The 15,250-nt window shown below is 36.7% G+C and overlaps 1 protein-coding gene across 4 annotated transcripts in view; it reads left to right on the forward strand.

The window, feature by feature from the left end:
* LOC112130163 (zinc finger protein 806-like) overlaps positions 1-12,908 on the forward strand; it is a 32,238-nt gene extending 19,330 nt beyond the window's left edge. The window contains exons 3-4 of one of the 4 annotated variants that reach the window (XR_010136719.1): positions 9,892-9,970; positions 10,418-11,565. Coding sequence is in view for 2 of the 4 variants with exons in the window: in XM_063714835.1 (XP_063570905.1) it covers positions 12,171-12,281; positions 12,574-12,587 (125 nt within the window). In the remaining 2 variants the exon portion in view is untranslated. The other 3 variants (XM_063714835.1, XM_063714836.1, XR_010136717.1) reach the window with 3 other exon arrangements.
* Positions 12,909-15,250: the final 2,342 nt, after the last annotated feature.

A 15,250-nucleotide genomic window follows, 5' to 3' on the forward strand; every position in this document is an offset into this window, starting at 1 on the left:
ATTCCACAGCCCGCTAGGCCTGTGGCACCTGGCCTTCCATGTTACTCTATGGGATTAGAATGCCAAAAACCATTACAAAGAATGACACTCTGGCTACTGCTGTGGTTGTGACTAATAAAGTCCTTTGTCTCAGAGCCAGGAGTCTCTTGTCTTGTGCCAGCATCTGTGAGACTGTCAGGCTAACTTGTGAGCTCATAAATTGGTTACTTTCAGATCCTTGGTTTTTGATGCAAATAAATGTCTCTTAATCTTAGATGCAAACTAGAGCTACCTGGAATGCTTTCAGCTTTTTACAATTTTTTACTGGTGAAATATACATAACATGAAATTTACCATCTCAACCATTTTTAAGTGTATAGCTTAGTAGTCTTAAGTATATTTGCATTGTTGCAAAACCGATATCTCCAAAACTCATTTTATCTTGCAAAACTAAAACTCTATCCCATTCAAGAGCAACCCTCAATTTTCCCCTGCTCCCAGCCCCTGGCAACCACTATACTTTGTGTCTCTATGCATTTGACTTCTCTCGGTCACATAAATGGAATCATACAGTATTTGACATTTTTTTTTTTTTTTTCTTGAGACGGAGTCTCCCTATGTTGCCCCGGCTGGAGTGCTGTGGTTCCATTTTGGCTCACTGCAGGCTCCGCCTCCAGGGTTCACGCAAGCCATCTTCCTGCCTCAGCCTCCTGAGTATCTGGGACTACAGGCACATTCCGCCAAGCCCAGCTAATTTTTTGTATTTTTAGTAGAGACGGGGATTCCCCATGTTAGCCAGGATGGTCTTGATCTCCTGACCTTGTGATCCGCCCACCTCGGCCTCCCAAAGTGCTGGGATTACAGGCGTGAGCCACCACGTCCTGTCCAGTATTTGCCTTTTTGTGACTGGCTTATTTAACTTACCATAATGTCCTTAAGGTTTATTTGTGTTGTAGAATGTGTCAGAATTTTCTTCCTTTGTACACTTGGATTTCTTCCACTTTTTGGCTACTGTGAATAATGCTGTTATGAACGTAGGAGTACAAATATCTCTTCAAGACCTTGCTTTCAATTCTTTTGGACACATACCTAGAAGTGGAATTGCTGGATCATATGGTAATTGTATTTTCAATTTTTTCAGGATCTGCCATTTTGTTTTCTATAGAAGCTGCCACCATTTAACATAATGTATTTAAGTTCGTTTATATTATTATGTTGTCAGTCCTCTTTTTATGTTCAGAGTAATCAGGAAATTACCACAGTTTGCCCATTCTCACCTTGGTGAACATTTGTTTCCAGGTTTTGGAAATTTTGTATAAAGCTACTAACAATATTCTTGTATTGGCGTTTTTGCAGACATGTGCTTTGATTTCCCTTGGGTAAATACCTAGGAGTTGGATTGCTGTCATAAGCTAAGTGTATGATATCTTTATGAAGAATTGCCTGTCCTTGTCTATTAACATAAAGAATGAGGTAGTTTATTGTTCACTTAAAATCTTTATGTGGTTGGGCTGTGTGGGGCGGCACATACCTGTAACATACCTGTAGTCCCAGCTACTTGGGAGGCGGAAGAATCACTTGAGGGCAGGAGTTTGAGGCTATTGGGTGCTACAGTCGTGCCCGTGAATAGCCACTGCACTCTAGCCTGGGCATCTTAGCTAAAAAAAATTTATGTTTTTAAAATTTCAATGTGTTTATGAAATTTTTGTATAATGATTTTTTAAAAGAAAACTTTCCCACACTCCCAGGCACTAATTATTTTCAAAACATGAAGAATATGTTTTAAGTGGTGTCAGGCACAAATCTAATTTTAATTTTTTCCAGTTGGATAGTCAAGGCTTTCAACATTTATTGATGAGTCCTTTTTTTATTTACTGATCTTAAAGGTCACATTTATACTACATTAGGTATATCTATTCCTAGAGTTTCATATCTTTTATGTTTATTACTGAAATCTCTGACCATTTTTTTTTTTTTGAGATAGAGGCTTGCTCTTTCACCAGGCTGGAATGCAGTGGCACGATCTTGGCTCACTGCAACTTCCACTTCCTGGGTTCAAGTGATTCTCCTGCCTCAGCCTCCTGAGTAGGTGGCATTACAGGCGCCAGCCACCATGCCCAGCTAATTTTTGTGTTTTTAGTAGTAGAGAGGAGGTTTCATCATGTTGGTCAAGATGGTCTCCTGACCTCAGGATCCACCCACCTTGGCCTCCCAAAGTGCTGGGATTACAGACATGAGCCAACATACCCGGCCCATTTTTGTTTATTCTCAAACCACTATCTCATATCTTTAAGAATGATACTTTTTGTACAAGGCAAGTAACAGTGAATATGCTAAGTGTATGTTTAACTTTACCATTTCTAAAAATGACTATACAACTTTATACTTCCATTAGCAGTCAATGCAAGATCACTTGTTCTACATGCTAAGCAACACTTGGGATTTTTAGTCATTGGGATTATTTGTAGTGTCATCTCACTTTGGTTTAATTAGCATTTCCCTGATTAGTAATGATGTGGTTATCAGTCATTTTATCATGTGACGATTGGTCATTTTATATCTTCTTTGGAAAAGAACTTTTGAAAGTTTTGCTTGTTTTTTGTTGGTTTGTTTCCTTATTGTTGAGTTGTAAGATTTCTTAATATAGCCTAGATACAAATCCTTTCTCAGATAAATACATTATGAATATTTTTTCCTACTCTTGGCTTGCCTCTTCATTTTGTTAATGTCTTTAAGAGAGTAAGTTAATTTGATGAAGTTCTGATTTATCTTTTTAAATTAGATTTTTTTCTCTTTTTTGCCTACCTATGAAATCTTTTTTTGCCCACCTATGGAATCTTTTTTTGCCCATCCCAAGGTTTTGAAAATTTTATCCTATATTTTCTTGTATAACATTTGTAGTTTTAGCTTTTCATTTAGGTCTGTTACTTATTTTGAGTCCTTTTTGTGTATGATGTGAGGTAAGTGTTGAGGTTCATAATATTTGAATAGGTGTCCAGTTGTTCCAGTGCTATTTTTTGAAACAACTTTCCCCCATTGAATTATGTTTGTGGCTGCACCGAAAATAAACTGATCATATATACTTGGCTCTATTTTCTGGAATCAATTCTGTTCCACTGATTTATATAAATATTGTTAAGCTATTACTATGTCTTGACTACAGGAGTTTTAGAGCAAGTTTTGAAATCTGATACTGTTATTCCTCTAATGATGTTCTTCTTTTTCAAAACAATTTTGACTATTCTAATTTTTCTTAGTGGGCAGTTTTTTGCATTTCAATGTAAGTCTTAATATTAGTTTCTGCAAAAAGCCTGCTCTAAATTTGATTGATACTGTGTTGACTTTATAGATCAATTTGGAATTCTGGTTCTGGGTAAAATGGAGTAAGCCAGTGGCTGGGAAATTCTGGTCTAATGGTTAAATATGGTGTATTGACTGTTTTTTTATGCCCCCATGAAGTAATAATGGCTTTTACGTTTTTTATTGAGACAAGTTCTCACTCCATTGCCCAGGCTGGAGTGCGGTGGCATGACCTTGGCTCACTGCAGTGTCAACCTCCTGGGGTCAAAAAATCCTCTTACCTTAATTTCCTGAGTAGCTGGGACTATAAGCATGCACCACCATGTCCAGCTAATTTTTTGCATTTTTGTAGAGATGGGGTTTTACCATGTTGCTCAGGCTGGTCTCAAAATCCTGAGCTCAAGCATTCTGCCCTCCTCGGCATGCCAAAGTCCTGGGATTACAGGTGTGAGCTACCACACCCAGCCTACATTTTTAAATATTCAAAAAAATCAAAAGAAGAATATTTTATGACATATGATAAGTATGCAAAATTCAAATTTCAGCATTCATAAATTTTGGTTGAGACACAGTCATGCTTATTTGTTTACATATTGTCTATGGCTGCTTTCATGTTATATTGGTACAGTTGTGTATTTATGATAGAGACCATATATAATGCTCTCATCACTTCATACTGCTACTCAGGGTATCATAAATCACAGTAACACAGTTATTACAAGTTAACAGATTTTTGAGTGCCATATGTATCACTCTACTATGATATTTTATTTATTTTGCATATCCATCGTGTCAAAACAAGAAGAGAAAATCAAATTTTGAGTGTCATGCTTTTAAGGTATAGTAAAGTGTAGATTATTTTGCTATAGAATCAGACGGCTGACTGTTGTGTTTGTTATACAGTGACAGCTGTACAAGAAGAAAAATTATAGCATTAATACTGCCAGATTAAAAATGTATCCCAATATTTCCAAGTCACAGAGAATTATGGCCAAAAATAAAAAAATTAAAATGAAATATCTTATCAAAGCATAATTACTTTTATAAAATAACTAATGAAAATGAGGCTATAACCAAAGTAAGTTTTAGAGTGGCTAATCTGTTAGTCAAGCAAGAAAAGTTATTTACTGATAATGAGTTATTTGAATCATATTTTGCAGCAGCTGAAGAAATGTATCATATAAATTTGTCTAATACTATAAGCCTTTTGACAAGGACAGTTTCTTAAAAAGTTGAGAAACTTGGGAGCAGCACTGATAGTCACTTTAAAAAGAAGATCATAAAAAATTCCCCATTATTTTTGCCAGTGATAGTGAAAATTTATCAGCCATAAGTGAACACAAAACAAAACAAAAATGAAAGACAAAAATAGAAGAAAATTAAAATGAGAAAAACAGAGGATCAACAAATTTCTATTGCCACTTTGTATTTACCTCTGGGAGCCAAGAAACAATGCAACTGGGCTTAAGACCATCACTGAGGTGTACTTTTCTGGTGACAAACATTACCTGGATTTGTTACGTGAATCTATTTGGCATCTCTGTGGGACACCCAAAACTTTTAAAAAAATAATTTTCAAAAAATAAAATCATAATTCTTACACAGGTATGAAAAGACAAGCTAGGGAATGATAGATTATTTGCAAATCATATATGTGTAAAAGTCTTTTATAGAGAACACATAAAGACTCTCAAAACTCAATAGGAAAACAATCCAATTTTTTAAGCTAAAAGATTTAAACAAACACTTCACTGAAAAAGATATGCCTATGACAAAGGGGCACATGCAAAGATAATCAACGTCATTAGTCATTAGGGAAATATAAATCAAGACCACAATGAAATATCACTACACATCTATTCGAACAGCTAAAATAAAAAATAGCAACAATGTCAAACTCTGGCAAGGATGTAAAGAGACTGGAAGTCTCATAAATTTCTGTTGGGAATGTAAAGTAGTAGAACCACTCCAGAAAACAGTTTGGCAGTTCCTTAAAAAATTAAACATATCCTTACCATACAACCCCATAACTTCAATCCTGGACATGTACTCCAGAGAAATGAAAACTTACATACACAAACAAATGCACACAAACCTGTACATGTATGTTCATAGTAGCTTTATTCATAATGGCAAAAAACTGGAAACAACCAAAATGTTCCCTAATAGGTAAATGTTAAACAAATCGTGGTACATCCATACCGTGGAATACTACTCAGCAATAAAAAGGAATGGACTATTGATACACACACAACTTAGAGGGATCTTAAGAAAATTATGCCAAGTGAAAAATGTGAATCTATTTTATGGTTCTGGTTGTATAACATTCTTGAAATGACCAAATTGTAGAGATGGAAAGCAGATTAGTTGTTTCTAGATATCAGGAATAGTGGAAGGGAGGGGACTGGGTGTGACTATCAAGATGTAGGAAGAAGGAGGGCTTTGCAGTGACGGAATAGTTATTTATCTTGATTGTGGTAGTAGCTATATCAGTCTACAAGTGATAATATACAACTACACATATTCATGGCGTCAATATAATTCCCTGGTTTTTATGTTGTATTTTAATTAAGGACAGTATAATCATTGGGTGAAACTGGGTGAAGGTTACGTGGGACCTCTTTTTACTATCTTTTCAATTTCATATGAATTTGTGAATATTTTAAAATAAAAAGTTTAAAAAATAATTGGATGCTTAGGATCTCTATAGAGGATTTTATTTATTTCTGCCAGATTTACAAGCAATACAGGGTCAGGGATTGAGTTGACTTGGGCTGTGTGTGGGAGGGTCGGGGTGGGGGCATTGTTTTAGAGTAAATGACTTCCTGATGAGATAACAATCAAATACAATGGATCAAAATATTCGGATAATGACTGGAATAAACCAGCTGTAAAAGTATCTTTCCCCCAAGAAACAGGATTCAAATTGGGATGCATATTAGATAATACTAAGAATTATTAATTTTATTTCATAAGGTAACAATTTTGTGGTTATGTTAAAACATCATTATTTTTAAGTGATACAGATAATATTGGGAAGGGATAAGGCCAGGGATCTGCTTTAAAATATTTCAGTAACAAAATTCAATAGTCATAGATATTGCTTGTATGGCAAAATGTTGGGAAGTGTTGAATTTAGGGTAGGCGCATTTGGTGTTTCATGTTATCATTTTCTTTTTCTTTTCTTTTTTGTTTTTGAGATGTAGTCTCCTCTGTCGCCCAGGCTGCAGTGCAGTGGCGCGATCACAGCTCACTGCAAGCTCCGCCTTTTTGTGTTAATATCGAAAGTTTCATTAAAAAAAATTTTTCCTTCCCAGAAGGAAAGTGGTAAGTATATACTTCCTGTAGTTTGACTTGTTATAGTTATCTGGAGTCCATCTCCCATCTCTACCTACCCACATCTTCCTGAATAACCATAAATTCACATAGCTTAAACAGATTTGTAGAAAAGATATGTTCATGTTAAATATATGAGGTCAACGGGCAACAGAGGAATAGCCAATTCCAAGCCTGATTTGAACGCAAAATTTCAAGACAGGAACCATTTTCCATAACATATTTTCTAAATTTCCTGCCAGTACAGCTTCCTTCATTTTTCAGATACAACTTGATTTTTCTGTGCTTGATTTCAGGACTGATTTGTCCTTGGAATTCCTTGTGGATTCTTGGCATCTTGAAATAAATTGTCCATGCCAGATAGCATAAGCAGAGGTCTAGATGACTACAGGCACTTATAAAGAGGCAATGGAGTTAAACCACATCTGAGATTCCATATTCCTTAAGGTTATGTCCAGTGGACAGCCCAACTCCCTTTTAGAATCTAGTTTTTTCTCATGCTCATCACTTTTCCGCTAAAGTGTGTTTCTTTTAATACTAAAACCTTCGCTTTTATCCCCAAATAGTTATATTTTCTTTATATTTCCACATACTCGTTTTTTCTTGAGAAAAAAATTACAAAAATAAAAAGCCCAAGCGCTAATCGCGCTACAGAAGTGACCTTCAGTTTCAACGCACTTAACCAACAGAATGAGCTGTAGGAAGGCAGAAGCACTAGCCTGCTGGGTATTCTGGCAACTGTAGTCCGAAGCATTCTCGCCCAGGCTTGTGGATTCCTCATCATCGTTCCGCTTAAACATTCTGGGAAGTGTGGGTCAGACTTTTCATATAGTCGACAACACTTCCTCTTCAGGAGTACAGGGTGTGGCCCTCTCGTGTGACTCTGGACTCTGGGAAGTGAGTAGCAGCAACTTCCGCTCCAGGGAAAGTTGCAGCCATCATGCTGCATGCAAGACTTGAGCCCCAGCGAGGCTTCTGCGCCTCCTCAGCCTGGGTGAGGGACCAAAGATGGTCAAGGCTCTCTGTCTTGAGGAGGAAAAGTGGCAGCCGGTGGAGGATTAGGATTGGAAGTGTTTGCGTTTCCCTTGACTCAGCAGAGCTTTCTAATGTTAGGGGAGGTTCCTGAGTCCCAGGCTGGGGAATGAGGCAGGGTCTTGCATCATTGGGTTTGATAGTTTCTTGAGTCCTGTACTCCCGTAGACCTTCTGTTGGACCCACCAATAAGCATTGCCGCTTCCTAGGAAGTTTTTGAGGCGTTAGAAATATTCTGTAACTTGATTGTGTTGGTAGTTACATGTCTGTACATATTTGTTAAAATTCATTGAACTATACACTTAACGATAGTAGACTTTATAATGTATGTACATTGCACTTCAATAAATGTGACTTTTTAAAAGTGTCTGGAACTTTATTTATTTTTTTTAAGTGGCAGGACCTCATTACAGGTAAGTTCAGAACTACGTTAGGACTTACTATAATCCTACTAGCACCACCCTCATATAAACATTTTCATTTTGGTTTATTTTATACTTATGTAGATATTTGCTTTTTATTAAATAATGTGTAAATTTTAAATTAGTATTTCAGTTAGTAAAATACCATAAGTTAATTTTGCTGTTTCCTGCATTCTTCATAAAGTTCATCTTTAATGATTGTGTTGTATTCTATTGAGTGAATGTGCACTTGTTAAACCTGGGCATCTGGGATGTGTTTAAAAATTATTCTCATAATTTTATGTATATATGAAATGTTTTACAATTTAAGAGATATATGCTGACTTCCATGCCTCTGGTCATCTTTTTTGTCTATCCTAATTGGGGTAATCATTTCCATGGTCATAATATAGGCCTTAAATTAGCAATAGCTGCAATTCCTCCATAGTCTCCATTTAAGGCATTATACTCTGCTCTACATATTCTCTTGCTAGAACTTCCTATGGTTTACTGTGATATTGACTGCATCAATCTCTACAATTCATTGATCTTATTGCATTTTCAATATCCCTTATTGATCTCATATCCTCAATACCAACCAAATCTTTTCTCTTCTTTCTAGTATAAACAGAAGACTTACACTTACATCTAATTGTTCAAAATATTGTCCCATGACAACCGTAGACTTAAGGAACATTAAGAAAGTATTTTGAATTTCCCCCATGATTTTATAGAAGAGACATGCAGGGTCAAAGGGATTATGAATGGATGCTCTGTGAGCCAGTCAATAGCCTATGTCCCAAAGGCTACAGATTAAATATATTACCTGGCCCAGCAGCTTTAAAATCATCTTTTGGTCTCCTACTCTAGACAGCAAACTTCAGTTCAGGCACCGGTGGTGTTATTATGTGAGGAATATTGACTTGCCTCTGTTTTTGTTTTTAAATAACATCAGATTTGGTACCAGTTATCACTTAAGAGTTATTTGTGAGACACTTTCTCAGTGTATGCAACTTGACTGGGAAGCATTGCTTTAGAGGTACAGAGAACAGAGGTCAGATAACTTTGATAAGTCGGTATGTGCAATGGTAGAAGTATTTTAAGCATGCCATGAAAGGGGATATTTCAATTCATAGCACCTATTTTTGGGGAAAATGCTCCCAAATTCTATTGGCTCAGTCAATCAGATCACTTGTTTGGGGATAGGGTTGGTAATATGACTCTATGCACTGTGCATACTCTTAGATTCAAGGGTCCCCATTCAAGGAATTTATATTACGGGAGCACTCATTTAAATATCAAGAAAAAATGGACATGGGTGTTCACTAAAGGATACTTTTGTGAACCCAAAAGTATGTGAGACAGGTCTCAATCAATTTAGAGCATTTAGTTTATCAAGGTTAAGTATGCACCTGTGACACAGCTTTAGGAGGTCCTGACAACATGTTTCCAAAGTGGTCAGGGCACAGCTTGATTTTATACATTTTAGGAGAAATCAGGCATCAAACAGTATGTTTAAATTATACATTGCTTAAATCCAGAAAGGCAGGACAATCTCTAATGGGAGTGGGACCTTCTACATCATAGGTTGATAAGAGACAAACAATGGCATTATTTTGAGGCTCTGATTAGGCTTTTACTGAATACAAAACTCACACGTGAGAGGTTGGTAGATGAATAGTGACTTAGATCTTAATGTTGCTTAGTGAATATGCATTATTACAGAAACAATAGGGAAGAGGAATCAATCAGATATTGTTCAGGTGAACAGAGGAATGACTTTGAGTTCTGTCTGTCCTTTGTCCCACACCTGTGAATATAAGCTATCAATTTACATTACCAGGGTGAAATTCAACAGAAATGTTTTGGATAAAGATGTTCAGGCTCACAGGGAATTTCCTTGTTGACAAATTGTGAAGGAGGTATGTAGCTTTTTCTTCTTTATAGCTTTCTTATTAAGTAATAAAATGGGAGGTTTGCCTGACACAGTTCCCAGCTTGACTTTTCCCTCTGGCTTAGTGATTTGGGGGTCCCGAGATTTATTTTTCTTTCACACTTTGCAAGACTATGGGTGCTTAATAGGATGAGATTAGCAATTGAAAGAGAAAAAATTTTGATTCTTAAAATCTTCACCTTTTCCCTCAAAGTCTTTGAACCTTGTTCTTCTTGTAATGGACATTTGTGTGCATGATTGAGGTGTAGTGTCTTAGGTGCTGTAGGAAACAGTAATATTGAAGAATGTGCTGTGATCTGCACTAAGGAGAAGGTGATGCTACTGAACAAGGCCAGAATAAACCTACCTATGCGGAAGTATTCTTGCCGAAAATGATGAACATTAATCTTATCTTCTCTCTAAATCTAAATTGTAGTTTACCAGAGCCACAGGAGATATTCAAGAAAATGTTAACTGGCAGCATAATGAAACATTTTTAAAAATCCAGAATGTGGGACATCTTACTTGACAACTGACCTGATGTCTTCTATAGGCCAAAAGCATGAATTTAAAGAGGATCAAAGGGGAGATACTCTTCCAGATTGAAAGAGACTCAAGAGAGAAAACAATCACATGCAAAGAATGGGTATTTTTGAGATGACCGGAAATTTTGAAGTTTCCTTTTGTAGGGTATAAAATAATATTAAGGAATTATTAACTTTCTTCAGTGTGATAGTAGTATTTTTGTTATATTAGAAAGTGTAATACTTTGAAGTATGCATGGGAGAGTTTAGGGGGAAAATAATACAGTGTCATGATTTTGTTTTAAAATTACAATAACAAAAAGGGCAGAAAGACAATATTGATAGATAAAGGAAGTGTGGCACATGTTGAAAATTGCTGAATCTGGGTGATGAGGTGATGGAATACTTCATTCTTTACTTCTATCAATGTTTGAAATTTTTCATAATATAAAGGTATGAAAATGTTTAGTTCTTGTCCAGAAGAAAAGTGGTAAACAGAAACTTCGTGTATTTTCATTTGTTGGATTTTCTGGATTTGCGTCCAACTGTCAATTGACTCACCTGAATGAAATACAGTTATTATTGTATTTATGATAATAAGAATATGGTGGAAGTGGGTGATGTGATATTTGAACTTGAACAAAAAGAAATTTCAATTTTTTATATATTTATCTCTTTTCATATTATAATAATTCCTCCACATGAACACACCTCCTTTCATTCGCCTCATGAGCCACCTTTTACAATGAATAATTAAAGTAAAGGGACACCCAAAAGCTGTTGCTGCTTCTGCTTTATACTTTAATAAACTTTGCATGACTTTCTTGTGGGTTCTTGTATCATGGAATGAATAGCTAATATCAGATAACTCCGCCAAGAGTTCTAGATGCATCCAACACACGTGGATTAAAGTAGAAAATTCAGTCAAAGAAGGTTTGAGATCTTGTGTTCCTTACATTCGTGCACAGTTTCTGACTTCTGCATTTTTAGCTCACACATATCTTCCTCTTTATAATTTATGCCTCCTTTTCATTTCAAACTGTGTTCTCTACTAAAGGGAATTGGGTGGGGGACAGGGTGGGAGGGGCTTTCAAATACATGTTTTTGTCACATGTGAAAGAAAAAACAATGAGAATAAGGAAAAAGAATGCTGAGCTTGACCAGTGAGATAGAATGATTCGGACTGAACCTAGTTATCCAAAATAAAAAGGGAAACGCTGGTGAGAAGCGCTACCTGAAGAGGATTCTGGAAACTGGTCCAAAGGATTCACGGCGTCAAAAACACTTGTTTCAGGAAAGCTAGCTTTAATGGTTGGGCTTCTGGGGGAACTATTAAGTATAAATTAGAATCCTGTTTTTGGAGACATTTTGGTTCAAAGAGGACAGTGCTGACTTTGCATTCTTCTCTAGAATATTGTAACATACATTCCAAATTCAAAGGGTAGTAGCCAGCCTTCCACCAGAGAAAGGCAACGACATTGCCAATTCTTTGCGAGGATTCTAGGAGCAGTAACCTTGGAGCTCTGTGTAGGCGGCAGGGCTTCCGCTACAGGAGGGCGTGGCTGTGACGATTATCTCATTGGGAATTCTGAGGTTATAATCCAGGAATTGTGGGTAACTACAGTCACTTCTGCTTCATGAAAGTGATGTCATCATTTCTTTCAGGAAGTTGGGTGAGGCCTGAGACAGCAATGTTTCGTTTAGCCTGGCGGTGGCCCTCCTTGTCTTCAAGAAGAGCATCTGCTTTTAGCAGTGGAAGATGGGGTTGTGCCCCAGGTGAGTGAGCCTTTGTCGAGTTGGCAGCATTTTGTCTTGGCAGGTTGAGGATCTCTTGTATTTGGTGCACTCTCTTCCTACTCCAGGACTGACCAGGAAGTTCTTCCACCTTCTAGGGATGTGAAATTGGGAAGTAATTCAAACTGTATGTGCCTAGCATTCCTTTTATGTAACATGAGCGGAATAGAAGTATCAAACTGATGCAGTTCAGTGGAGAATTAAATGAGATAGTCACAAGTAAAAGGTGGTACGTGTGGTTCATTTTATTAATTTTTTTTAATTTCCCGAGAAGCCCCAGTTACCTGAAAGCTTCTGTGACCCTGGGAAGGGATCAGATTGAGGTGACCACAGGACCTGGAAAGTGAGGGAAGAAATCCTAGGAAAAAGATGTCAAGCAAAGAATTGCCCCTTATTCTACATTAAACTCTGCCCAAATTTCAGACTGACTGACACCCAGAATATATAAAGACTTGTACAATACAATATTAAAGAGCCCAACATCTCAATTATAATGGGCAAAATTTGAACAGTTACTTTACAAAGGAAGACATACAAATTGTTAATATAGCCCGTGCAGAAGTGTCACATTATTGCTCATCAGGAAAAAGCAAATGAAAACTGCAGACAGACACAACTACACAACGACCAGAATGGCAGATATTAAGAATACTGATAATAGGCCAGGCGCGGTGGCTGACAGTTATAATCCCAGTATTTTGGGAGGCCGAGGTGGGCGGATTATCCAAGATCAGGAGTTCGAGACCAGCCTGGCCAACATGGAGAAACCCTATCTCTACTAAAAATACAAAAATTAGCCAGGCATGGTGTCAGGTGCCTGTAATCCCAGCTACTCAGGAGGCTGAGGCAGGAGGATCGTTTGAACCCAGGAGGCAGAGGTTGCAGTGAGTCAAGATCACGTCACTGCCCTCCAGCCTGCATGACAAGAGTGAAACTCCGTCTCATAAAAGAAATACTAATAACAGCAAATGCTTATTAGGATTCAAAACAATCAGAAATTGCATATATTTTGGAAGACAGTGTAAAATTAATCTTTTGGGAGATTATCTGGTGTTTTCTTAAGCAGTTAAACTCATGAAGCAATTCTAATCATAGATATTTATTCCAGAGAAAAGAAAGCATATGCCCACAAAAAGACTTTTATAAGTATGCTGCAGGATCTTTATTCATGAAAATATTTAGACAATTAAAATGTAAGCAAGTTTCCAAAGACATATATTCATGCAATAGAACATCACTCAGTAATAAAAAGGATCAAATGACTGATATGTGCATCAACATGGATGGATCAGAAAAACACTATATTCAAAGAATTGTAATGCAGAAGAGTTCTTACCATATGGTTCCATATATTTCATATTCTAAAATTAGTAAAATTTATGGTGAAAAAGTGGAACAGTGGTTGCCACTGGGGGAAGGGGTTAGAGACTGACTGGTAAGTGTCATGAGGGAATCTGTCAGGTAATGCTAATGTTCTGATGGATAAGTAATAGGTAAGATAGCTAGATGGATGACTAAGACATAAATGTTGCTAATTATAGCATCTAAGCTGAGAATATATGGGTGACTACTGTATAATTCTTCCAACTCTTCTTTATGTCATAAAATTTCAGAGCTAAGTACAGTGGCTCCTGCCTATAATGCCAGCACTTTGGGAGGCCAAGGTGGGAGGATCACTTGAGGCCAGGAGTTAGAGACCAGCGTGGGCAACATAGTGGGACCCCACCTTAGCAAAAAAAAAAAAAAAAAAAATAGCCAGGTGTGGTTGGGCACACCTATAGTCCCAGCTACCTTGGAGGCTGAGGTGGGAAGATGGCTTGAGCCCAGGTGGTCAAGGCTGCAGTGAACTGTGGTCATGCCATTGCACTCTAGCCTAGGTGACAAGGTAAGACCCTGTTTCAAAAAAATATTTTTTAGTAAAATGTTGAGAAAAACATTGTTTTGAGTGACAAATTTTAACAGTTTTATAACACAAGACATATATATGCGTCCGAAATTCCACACGTTTTGCTAAAAAGACATACCAACAACAGGCACACATTAAACAGATCGACCTGGCTACTGATTCTACAGGAGAGGAAATGAGAGTGGGTAGTGGGGGATATAATGGAACAAATAAATAATAAATTTGTTTTTTTCTTTTTAATATGTATGCTCTCAAACATTCCCCTATTCAAATAAATATTTGTATGTTCACATTTTATTCAGTATTTCTATGTAAATAAACTAGGAAGATGGTCTGTGGAAGCTTTATCTGTGTTGTTGCCAAAGACCTGTAATATGTCTTGAAGAATATTTTCTAGAAAGAATTTAGAAGTGATTTGCAACTGAATCTTGTATGCCAAGAATAGTAGACATGAACAAAACATTCTCTGACCATAGAAGGATCAATCTTTTCATCTCAAAATCCTATAGATTATTTTTATATTTTGTTACTGCTTTTAATGTTGCAGACAATAATTAAAATGAAAAGCTTATTTTTTCATTCCTTTGAAATTGACTCAATTCTTTAGTCTTCCACCTTACCATTAAAAAAATTTCTCAATGTCTACATGTGCATTTCTAGGAGTCTCTTCCTCCTTTTTCTCTTACTCTTCCTCCTCCTACTTCTCCTCCTACACACCCTGGCCTTCCACCCACGTCTCCTCCATCTTCTTCTCCTCCTTCCAATATGCGATTTTGCCCATTTGGATAAATTGTTTATTCTCTCTTAATGATTTATTTATTACAATCTGCTTCTTTTGCTAATCCTTATTTTTTCTCATTAGCTTATAAGATACACCTGATCAATATGTTCATATTCATTTTAGAGTTCCTTATTATTTTTAGCCCTTCCCTCTAAGTTCTGAATAAAGTTCTATGCCATATATTCAGTTTCTTTTGAAATATATCATTGATTTTTTAAAATAGACTTTATTTTAAGAGATGCTTTAGGGTTACAGAAAAAATTG

This window comes from Pongo abelii, chromosome 14 (assembly GCF_028885655.2).
Source record: "Pongo abelii isolate AG06213 chromosome 14, NHGRI_mPonAbe1-v2.0_pri, whole genome shotgun sequence".
NCBI classification, from domain to species: Eukaryota; Metazoa; Chordata; class Mammalia; order Primates; family Hominidae; genus Pongo; species Pongo abelii.